Raw genomic sequence first — 11,832 nt, forward strand, 5'->3', positions numbered from 1 at the left:
GGCTCTTCCAAGTGCTTTTCAGATTTCTTAGATTATATGATTGCACCTATGACAGTTTTAATATATTGGGTACTATAATTGTTAATGTGCTTTTTTGTTGTTTAAAAAAAATTAGGCTGCAGGTGATATCATTGACATAAGAGAAGAAATTAAAAGTGATTTTGAATTTAAAGGTAAGCAATAAGATTATTTTTGTTTGTTTGTTTAATGGCCATTTGTGTTGATTTTCAAGGAGTCTGTAACTTATTTAGGATTTTTAATATGATGCTTTTAAATTCATAAGATGCAAACATTTGTCCCAGAATAGATTTCTAAAAAAATTAATGGATATGGAACTTTTTGGTGAAAAAGTTGATTCCCTACTTACATGTTTAAATGATAGGATTACATGGCTTTCTTATAAAGTTCTCTAACGATCCAAATCTCGATAAGACTCACATGCGTATTTTAGACAAAATATCTATTCCTAATTTGTCTTTGACCTTGGTCAAATTAGAATGTATCTTTTGCTAGTTTTTCTCCTTTTAAAACTGCAACTTCAGTTTCATTTTTGAAAGAAAGAGAGGACTGTAAGCGTATTTTAGCCATTCCTTTTGTGGTGGTTCCTGCGGTGGCTTTCCATGTATAGGTCTTTGTAGGTTCATCCAGTCACTTTCTCTGACCAAGTGGAATATGTATTGGCATTTACTTCTTTAAATGCAGTGGTTCTCTTATCAGTGATAAAGTGTTAAAGTAGTGAATTAAAAAAAAAGTATTACAGAAATGTTTTGTAATTTGCTACTGCAGAAAACTTTTTAACATTTATTTTGATTTTTGAAATTCACATATTGGTTATTAGCCCTGAGAAGAACTTACTAGTTAAAAAAATGCAGATGCTTTTAGAAGTCATATTCTAGCCATAATATCTGTACTGAAGTGACATCACAAGTAACAGAAAGTTGCTTAAGAAGGTAACACGCAAGGAGTGTGCCCCATAAGGAGAGCTGCCCAGTGCAAAAGAAAGTTCAGCCTGCCCAGGAGTGGCACTGCACACACGGAGAGCTGATGCAGCAAGATGACGCAACCAAAAGAGACACAGATTCCCAGTGCCACTGACAAGAATAAAAGCGGACCCAAAAGAACACACAGCGAATGGACAGAGAGAATAGACAACTGGGGGCAGGGGGGTGGGGGAAGGGGAGAGAAATAAATAAAAATAAATCTTTAAAAAAAAAAAAAAGGTAACATCAGGAGACAATACAACAGAAAAATGCGTTTTGATTTTTGTTTTTGGTTACCACTGAAAGATTTATGTGTACTTAAATTTAGGTGTACTACAAAACTTTTTAGTATCCTTTTATCAATATTAGTTAAAGCAAAGAATAAGACTTAAACTCCTTCATGGTTGCTTTCTTCAAAGCTTTAATTTGGTTTATAAATATATATATAATTTTTCAAATGAAAAGTTGAGAGGTTTGAGTTCAGATTTGATTCCTCTTCTGCCCTCTCATGAGGATTATAGATAAAATAAATCAAATGTTTTCTCCATAGGATCATATCATCCATGAATAGTGAGAGTTTTACTTCCTTTTTTTCCTATTTGGATGCCTTTTTAAATAATTTATTTTTTCTTGTCTAATTGCTCTAGCTTGAACTTCTAGTACAATGTTAAATCACAGTGGTCATCCTTGTCTTGTTCCTGACCTTAGAGGGAAAGCTTTCAACTTTTCCCCATTGATTACATATTGACTGTGGGTTTTTCATATCTGCCCTAATAAAGCAATTTTTAAAAATTAGAAATGTACATATATAAAATTATAGTAGAACTTTCCAGGGATTAGCCTCTTTATAGTTTTTTCCTAGGATATTCATGCCTGGCAGTCACTTAGAGTTGAAAGTATCATGTGACAAGGCTTATGTGTATTACTTTAGTAACTGAAATTCTTTGAGCAAGAATGGAAAAATGGGTATTACTTGTGTTAAATTTTGCATTATAACCAAGGTACATCGTGACTGTGCTTATGTGTCTTTGAAGCACTAGAGTACTACTTCTCATTTTTGAGTATTCATGTGAATCCCCCAGTCTGGGTGGGTAAGTGAAGGGCCTGAGTGAGTCCGCATTTCTGTAATGGCCCAAAGGGCAGCCTGCACTGCCAGTCCATGGACCCCATACTGTTAGGCTTAAAAAGTGTGCCCCTTCTTCCCCAACAACATCAAAAATAGTCTCACCAATTCTAGCTTTTTAAAGTTGCTATTAACAAACTTGTCTTTCTTTTATTGTTTTTGCTAGTAAAACACAGAATTGCTCATAAACCTCACTCCAAACCCAAAACTTCAGATATTTTTGAAGCAGATCTTGCTTCAAATGATGTAAACTCCAACAGTTTGCTTGCTGATGAGGAACTATGGGCTCGACTTGAAGAACTAGAACAACAAGAAAAATTGCTGGGCGAACTTGAGAGGTACCTAATGGCAGATTATCTTTCAGAAAGAATTTGTTTCTCAGAACACACATTTCCTCATTAATAAAACAATAAATGCTCACTGAAGAAAATGCTGAAGAGCAAAATGTATTAAAATTTCCGTAATACTACCACCCTAAAGTAAATATTCTTTAGAGTGTTTCTACTTTTAGAGACTGTGTGTTCATGCACACGTCCATGCATGTGCACAAAAACACTTAGAGGCCAGCCTTTTTTTTTTTTTTTCATTTCATATGGAGCCATTTTAATAATATAACTGGGCAGATAATATGTCTAAACTTTTCAATCATATGATACTTTTTTTTAGGTCATTCATATCTATCAGGTAGGCAGCAACTTTCCAACTTTTTTTCCCTCCAAAATACAGTTTTCACTTAAATAAATTTGAAACAATAAAAATTACGTTAATTAAAAAAAACCTATATTTTTAAAGAGTTGTAAACAGAGAATAGGTCCATTAGTAGTTTTATGACATAAGAAAATTAAAGATTCTCACATTTTACAATTTGATAATGCAGAACTCTTAAAATATATTGCACATTTTTACCCCCTGTAATCATTTTATTTGGAATGGATACTACATCAGTCTTTTATAGAAAGAAAATAATGCACAGGAATACTGTTAAGTCCTTTGTACCATGACCATAATTTTATTTTAAAAGAAGTTTTAAATTTATAGAAAAATCATACATAAAGTATAGTTCCCATATGCTACTCTCTACTCTTAACACCTTGCATTAGTTGCAGTACATTTGTTGCAATTCAGGAAAGAACCTTTCTGTAGACCATGGTTTACATTAGGGTTCACTGTGTTGTACAGTGGTATTTGTGTTTTTTAAGAAATTTTTATTCTAGGAACATACTATATACCATGTACAATTTCACTATCTATTACCAAAACTTTTCCATTAACCCAGATATATTTTATGTAATGAAATAGGATATACTTGATAGTTGACTTTTAATAATTTTGAATGTTTTGTGTATTAAATTTTAAATGAAATATTTTTACTACACTCAGAATAATGCTTTTTGTTAAAAAAAATTTGCTTCAAATTTGTTTTTATAAAATGTTTAACCTTTTTCTTTAAGATTTATTTTTTCTTGTCCTCCCCCTCCCCCGCCCTGCTGTTTTGTGTTTTGTTTTGTTTTGTTTCTGTTTGTGACCATTTGCTGTGTGATCTTCTGTATCTATTTCTTTTTTGTCTTCTCTTCTCGTCTTTTTCCTAGGATTCACTGGGATTTGATCCTAGGGACCTCTGATGTGGAGAGAGGTTCCCTGTCAATTGCTCCACCTCCATTCCTGGTCTTTGCTGTACTTCACCTTGACTCTCCCCTTTGTCTCTCTTTCGTTATGTCATCATCTTGCTACGTGACTCACTTGCATGGGCACTGACTCACCGCGCGGGCACTTGGCTCACCATGTGGGCACTCAGCTTATCACACGGGCACTTATATGGGCACTCGGCTCTCTGTGTGGGCACCCTCATGGGCACTGGGTTTGCCATGTGGGCACTGGCTTGCCGCGCAGGCACAGTTTCTCTTCTTTTTCACCAGGAAGCCCCAGGGACCAAACCCAGGTCCTCCCAAATGGTATTCGGAGGACTTATCACTTGAACAACATCCACTTCACCTTTCTTTTTCTTTTGCACACTTTTCTGTTTATTGTATAGACAATTTTAATCTGGTCATGTGGTTTTATATATGAGAAACTTTTCCAAACTGCTATATCAGATACACATTAGCACACACTTAGAATTCTCCAAGTGCTAAATGAAGTATGTTACTACAGAAGCTCCTATATTGTTTTGCTTAAATAATGTACCATATACAATAATTAGTTTCCGTGAAAAATAGGACATGGAGCACAAAAGATATGTATTTGTCTCTACCATTTTACCTATAAACCTTTAGGTCTTTTTGATTAACTGATAATCTCATTTTTTAAGCCAATTTTGACTCTTGTCATTTTCTTCATCATGATTCTCTTTCTGGTTTTGCATGGTGTTATTTTGGTTCTTTTTGCATTTTTGGTTTTATTATTTTTGTAAGGTCCCCATATCCTTTGTAGAATGAAGTGTGATAAATATGTATGTGTGTGCATAAATATAAATATTTGTGTGCACATGTGTAAATCCTTTATTAATACATGCTTGTAAAATACTGAGTATAGAAATAGGTTGAAAATAAGAGTGGCTTAATGGTTCTTTGCCTTCAGTTTGTGATCTTTCGATAGAAATATATATTCTCTGTGAACTCCTTACATGTTTTTTTTGTGTCATTAATACATATAAATGCATATACAATATAATGGATATCATAATATATTGTGTATACTGCAGAGATTAAAAGTACCATGTCCTATATTCTACTTAAGCTTGAATAATTGCAACATACAAAATTTGTATAAGGACTAATAGTTCTTGTTCTTAATTTTTTTAGAATATTTTTCCGTTTTTAACCTAAAATTCTGGTGGGAAAATACCAAACTACCCAGAAACCTTATTCAGAGTCTTAATTTTTATCCATTGGAATGAACTGAGAATTAGAATAGGTAAAATTCTAGTATGTTTGGTTGATCTTGTTAAGTTTTTCTTGTTTTTCTTTATTAGTAAGCCTGGTTCTGGGATTGCAAATGGAGAAGATACAACTTCTTTTGAAGATGAAAAAGAAGATCAAAACACGAACAGGAATGGGACTCATCAAGTAACAGACTCTCTTATTCCCAGAGGTTGTCATAAGGATTTTGCAGATTCAGAACTGTTCAGTGGTCAAGTGAATAGTCAGTTGAATTATTCCGTGAATGGTTCAAATCCCTATCACAGTAATGAAGAAGATGAGGAGGAGGAGGAGGCAGAGGAGGAGGAGGAGGAGGATGGTGATAATGAAAATGACTATGATGCTTTAGGGATTGGAGATAATTCTGTACCAACAATATATTTTTCTCATACTGTCGAACCTAAGAGGGTATGTATACTTTTAATATATACTACTGTTTTCATATGATGTGAGCATTAAACATCATTTATGCTATTCTTTAAAAGAATAGTAATAGTGACTAAAATTGCTGATAGTGTGCAACAAGAAAATCATCTCCTTCCTCTTGTTCTGACAAATTTTATCTCTAGTTAGTTGGTTGGTATTGGTCAGTTGTTCTCTGAAGCCACAGTAGAAGTTGAGGTGTTTGGGGTCTGGAAGAGGTTCAGATTTGAGTGTCAATCACTGTAACTCCTCTTGTCCCTCATCCAGACAGGTTTCTTAATTAATAATCCTGGAGTTAATTATCTTGTGGATATTTTGGTGTGTTCAGGAAGTTAAAAGTGACAGCATTAGTTAAATTTTTAATGATATACCTGGTTGTTTTGTTACATGGCCATAAAAAGGAGCATCATGAGTAAAAAGGAAAAATTTTTCTGACAAAGTAAATATCAAACATCTGTGGGTATCATGATTTTAGAATTTGGGTATTTTAGAGCTAGGGGTGACTGTAGAGCTCTTCTGACACAGAGTTTTCAGGCTTCTATTTTATATAAAGCCTTTTGTTTTCCTCCTAACTTATTGTAGAATTTGCTCTATTTAAAATAGATCAAAGCAGATTGGCTCTGGTTTAAAGAAGGATAAAGGATAAAGAAGATTAGGCTGTCTTAGGTCCATTCCCTGGCCCTCTGTGCTCCATATACTGGTCTAAGGAGCCAAAGGGAATTCATATTTCTAAGTCATTTTCCTTAGGTAAACTTTAAGGCTCAGAAGACCATAAAACTGGCTGAAGTTTAGTGCTCTTCCTACCACCAGGTATCTCCACAGGGTCTGTGACTATTACTTAATGAAACATGCTTGGTATTTCTTAGGTTCCTTAAATTATCCTTGCTCTAATAAGAAATGAAATTATTTTTTTTTGTTGTTGTTGGTTGTTGTTATTCTAACACTTTATATTAAAGGAAACATCTCCAGAATTTTTTGGGAAAAATTGACTAAAATGATTAGCCAGAAAAAGTTATTCTTGTGATTCTTTCTCTAGGCTTTTAATTTTTTCTTATTTTCATTTATATAAAATAGGAAGAATAAATAATATTTTCAGAAATGTTATGGGGAAGAGCAGTCATTAATATGAAAAGTGTATTATACGTACTGATTAGGGCTGAAAGAATAATACATTAATCCTGAACAGGGTTGGCTTTTATTTTTTAGTGCTTCCATTTTTAGAGGTCTTTTAAAAATTCTAAATAGATATTTTCTAATATTGCTTTTTTGAGTTAAATTCTGTATTCTTACTGAATATTTCTTTTGCTTAATTGTATACTGTTTTGAAATGCATGATTTAAGTAAAAAACTTTCTATACAATAATAAAGTTACTAGAGACTAGAATTAATGATTAAAGAAGATGTAATTTAATGCTGTAGAAATATGGTTTATCCAGGACCTTTTTTCATAAAGTAGGAAATTTTTTACCCTGTTTAACAGTGTGCATTATATTGTTTTAATTTTGGTCTTGATGTAATTTCTGAAAAATCTTAATTTTTGTTGTGAAATTTTTAGGTACGAATAAATACTGGGAAAAATACCACTTTAAAATTTAGTGAAAAGAAAGAAGAAGCCAAACGTAAACGAAAGAACAGCTCTGGCAGTGGTCATTCTGTGCAGGAGCTGCCTACCATTAAGACTCCTGCTGACATTTACAGGTGAGTGTTGTTCTTAGACAACAGAGCAATCTGCTGTTCCCTTGCCTTGATTTGCAACTGAACATTTACTGGAAAAGGTCTGCAACAGAGAGGGCTCTCATTGGAAAATGTGGTATTCTTAGAAATAAAGGTGCTCTCTCACAGGAGCTGTAGAGACACCATAGCGTCCCAGTCCAAAGCATTTGGGATGTTGTATGGTTTCCACCTCCCACTCCCCTCCTTTGCTGGTGCTTTTAAAACATCCTCAGTTAGCCTAGTCAGAAAATCTTCTGTCTTAACTTTAGAAATAAAAGTTTTGGCTTCTAGTGGACTGGTGCAGTACTTTCCTGCCACAGCTGTGATATGCTTGGTATGTGGTTTTACCTTTACACAGGGTAGAAGCTAATTAACTATTTCAACTTTTTGTTGTATTATTTGTTGAAAAGCTATCATTTGAATATAACTACTGTTTTATTTGTAAAATAATGAAAATAAATTTTTTTAAGTAGTTCTAAAACCACATCTTATTTTCAGAATAATATAAAACATGTCATTTGAGGCTGCATAATTATTTTGAATGTGAAAGTTTTAGATATAATGTTTGACTAAAACATTTCAGATTAATTTCTAAAAGAGATCTAAAAGAATCATTGTAAATTTATCCACACCTAGAGTGAGTGTGTATATACTTTTTAATATTGTAGAGTCTTTGTCGATATTGTGAATGGAGAATATGTCCCTCGTAAATCAATCCTGAAGTCTCGAAGCAGAGAGAACAGTGTTTGTAGTGATACCAGTGAAAGCAGTGCTGCTGAATTTGATGATAGACGGAGTGTTCTGAGGAGTATTAGCTGTGAAGAAGCCACTTGCAGTGACACTAGTGAGAGCATATTGGAAGAACAACAAGAAAACCATCAAAAGAAACTTTTGCCCTTATCAGGAATACCTGAGGTGTGTGTCTTTGAACTCTTTCTCTTTTTTTTCCTCCATATAGTATCGCTGACCAATTCTTGCTATTTTTGTGAGATTAAAAAGGTGGTGGTAGCTCCATTTCAAAGGACCATATAATTCATTTTCCCTATTTCAAATAGATATTTTTGGAGTTGAAAAGGTGTTTTTTTTAAAGAGGCCTTTTTTTCCTCTTTCTTATTCTAATTTGAAAAAAAATGAAGTCACTAGCAGGCATAATATTAATGTAGGTATTATACTGAAACAGTTCAAAAATTTTTTCGTAAAAGCATTACCAACTTTGAAGTTAAATTTCTGTGAAATGGGAATTTTAAAATATCTTAATTGTGTATGTATTTACATTTTTGCCTAGAAAAACATTTATTTTAAATAAATTACCACTAGACCATACTGCAATCATTTTATAGTAGTTCAAGTAGCAGATTTATGCTGTTCTAAGTGTCTTGTTGAGTTAAAGAAAAGATGTATACATGGCAGTCAATTTCCTAAAATAATTCTGTGTTTGGCCTGTGTCAGTGGAATTTAACTTGTGATGTGTTACAGAACCATTTCATAATCTGATGCAAGCCTCAGAATGAGTGCACACATGCACCGCATCACACCTAGTTGTGTGTGTGTGTGTGTAGCAGGGAGAGAAGGGGATGTACTGAGAAATCCCAAAGTAAAAGTTCCTGGTATGAAATACACAGTTTTAGATATGATTTTCATTGTACTCAAGCATGTGTTGGTTTTGTTTTTTTTTTCATTCTTGTACTTTGAATAGTATTTCAAGTTTCCAATTAAAAAGTTTGGAAGACTGAGGAACTGCCGCCTATATCATCTGTCTATACAATCAAATATATAATAAATCTATATTTATATATGGACAAGCATATGTAAAAATTCCTTTTCTTGTACTAAATGGCCCCTGGGTAATTAAAGATAGAGTTCTTTAGTATGTAGGGCGAGTACACATGATTAGAATGTTTTCTCTCCCTCATTATATAATGATCCTAAGTGACCTAGAAAGTATCTTTATTTATATAATAGCCTTTCATACTGTTATAGGTAATAGGTAGAGACTGTTGTCATTTTTAAGTATTTGACTGTTAATTTATTGTAAAGACTAGAGGCATTATGGCATAGGTGGAGGTAGAATATGGAATTTGTTTTCATTTTACTCTTATTAGCTCTGCATTTTCTGTTGAACTGTTACAGTTTACATCTTAGATGCTATAAATTTTTTCAGCACCAAAATAAATAGTTCATGATTTTGGCAGGTACTTTGAAAGATAGCTTTTTTAGTAGTTTAAAAAATGAGAAAATATTGTCTCCTTTTCAAAAGTACTTTTCATATAATAAGAAGGCTTGAATGTTCATATCATGATAAAATGGAGTTTTTAGAAAAGTACAGTTTGAACTTTCTTTTAAGAGCTTGACTCTACCCAGGGTTTCAAAGTACTTTTTTGTTTGTGTCAGTGGTGGGGTAAGGTGGGGAGGGTGGCTTTTAAAATTATTCAGGTGATACATTTTATTAACTAATTTTGAACACTTGGTTTATAAGGAAAAGCAAAATATTTGTGAAAATTTGCATGCCAAAGTTTTTAATCTTATATATGAGTTTTTGGAAGATAGATGTAAATAAAGGGAGGTTCCAAATACCAGAAATTTTAAAAAACAACAACAACAAAACATTCCTAACAACTCTAATTTTTAGGTATGTCTTTTGTTCTGTTTCCAGCATTTGTATACATTATTTAATTTTATTCCAGTCAAACATTCAGTTGACCAGATTAAGTCCAACCATACAGTTGAAATTAAAGAATCATTTTTTGGGGAACTTGTAATGTGATTTCCATCACTGAATTAATTGTAATTAAATTTTGAGACCTGCACTTATTCCCACTAATATCAGCACTTTGATTTTTCACTTTTTACCTGATCTTTTAAGTAAAACTGAGGCAAAATGCAATAAAATATCCAAGTAATTGCAGTATACGTGAAAACCCCTAAAGAGATGTCAATACTGCTGAGACTAAGCTACTTGGTAGCATGCTGCATGGCCCCTGTAGGATAGCGCATTCCTTAGGTGAGGTACAGGAGTTGGAGTTTGACATCCTGGTAGCAGTTTGGGGTTTTGGTACATTATTTTTTGCATCATGGTTTAGATGTAAATGAAATGCGTGAAAGTTGAAGACCTTTTTTCATTCATTTGTGTTTTATCCCAGGCAAAACATGGATTTTACATTTTGTTTTCTAGCATGTTGACTATCAAATCTCCTTACATTTGGGGTATTATCGATATTTTAAAGATACTTGCTTTCTCTGAACAATTTGTGTTTTGATGTTACAATTTTGTCTCTGCAAAAATCTTAATTGATTTACTTCTAATGAAAAGAAATAAGTCTAATTGGTGAACCACAGGAGTAACATTTTATGGGCATCTTATTATTTGCATTTTTTATACCTTATCTGACGTTTTCTCTTATAGGCTTTTTCTGGAACTGTAATAGAAAAAGAATTTTTATCACCCTCCTTAACACCTCATCCAGCCATTGCTCATCCTGTGCTACCCACTATTCCAGAACGGAAAGAATTTTTGTCAGATGTGTCAGAAGAAACGACCAAGAAGAGGGTTTCAAAGTTCAAAGCTGCCAGATTGCAACAGAAAAACTAGGCTCTGCCTAGGAAATGGGAGTTTACATCCTGAAGCCTAGTTTTGCATTTTAGAATATATAGAGCAAAATATGTTACATGTAGTTTGAAATGAGGGATCCTGAGTTAATTTGACAGCAAGTTCTCTTATCCTTAAAGTGGTATTAAAATTAAAGTAAATGTTTGAATATTTTAATATTCAGTTTATTTTGTTAATCCCCTGAATACTATCAATACCCTTGTCTAAGTTTGCCTTATGATGCAGTGGCAGCATTTTGAATCATTTTTCAAAGAATACTGTTCTTATGCATTGTTTTTGTTTCAATACAGGCAGTTTTGTACCAGCTGTGATGTTGCGCATACCATATGGATCATTTTAAAGAAACTTTTAAAGTTTCAAATAGATTCAACAATTATATTTCATTACTTGCTTTAGTATTTTAAAGGCACTTTAAAAAAAACACACCTACTTATCTTGTAGGTTTTGCAGTTAAGTGGCTATTTTAAAACCTCTCCCCTTTGAATGTCATACTATATCTTTAAGGCAGAAAGCTTACATATACCCTATGGAAAGTTTCTTTGATTGTGGAAGAATGGTGTTTTGTAAAACTTTTTTTTCAATTAAAAAATTTTATGAAACTTGGTCTCTTAAATATTGTGAACTTTATAATGTAAAATCCAATGTAGAAGTGTCTTTGATTCATGTATATGCTACATGCACCACACAGCGGGTTCTTTGAATTCTTAAAATTCATAGGCACTTTATTCTCCCATAATGTGTGTAGTGTTAACTGCACCTGTATTCTGGGAAAGAGGGAAGGGTTGTCTAGATGCTACAGGAGATTTTGAAATCAAGAATTCTTAAGTTTTAATCTTCTGCATTTCACTTTCTGACTGAAATGAAATATTTCAGTTAATAACAGATAAACTACTTACTTTAAGCAAACTATTTAAAATAAAGAAATTTATTCTAACATTGAAAATTATACTGCAAGTGTTAATCATTTGCTTTAAAAAGCACTCTGCATTAGCACTAAAATAAGCCATCAAGGCCAGTCTACCCTCTAGTCATGGCTAAATATTTAAAGGTTATTTATTGTGTCTTTAA

At 33.0% G+C, this 11,832-nt stretch overlaps 1 protein-coding gene across 3 annotated transcripts in view; it reads left to right on the top strand.

The window, feature by feature from the left end:
* Window positions 1-11,363, top strand: part of URI1 (URI1 prefoldin like chaperone) — an 89,505-nt gene extending 78,142 nt beyond the window's left edge. For all 3 annotated transcript variants that reach the window (XM_058280082.2, XM_004479055.5, XM_071209188.1), the window contains 6 exons: window positions 116-173; window positions 2,270-2,441; window positions 5,075-5,429; window positions 7,000-7,142; window positions 7,826-8,072; window positions 10,561-11,363. In XM_058280082.2, coding sequence (XP_058136065.1) covers window positions 116-173; window positions 2,270-2,441; window positions 5,075-5,429; window positions 7,000-7,142; window positions 7,826-8,072; window positions 10,561-10,746 — 1,161 coding nt within the window. In that variant the 3' untranslated portion in view covers window positions 10,747-11,363. The remainder of the gene's footprint in view (window positions 1-115; window positions 174-2,269; window positions 2,442-5,074; window positions 5,430-6,999; window positions 7,143-7,825; window positions 8,073-10,560) is intronic.
* The last annotated feature ends 469 nt before the right edge of the window (window positions 11,364-11,832 follow it).

Source organism: Dasypus novemcinctus, chromosome 18, assembly GCF_030445035.2.
Source record: "Dasypus novemcinctus isolate mDasNov1 chromosome 18, mDasNov1.1.hap2, whole genome shotgun sequence".
Classification (NCBI taxonomy): Eukaryota; Metazoa; Chordata; class Mammalia; order Cingulata; family Dasypodidae; genus Dasypus; species Dasypus novemcinctus.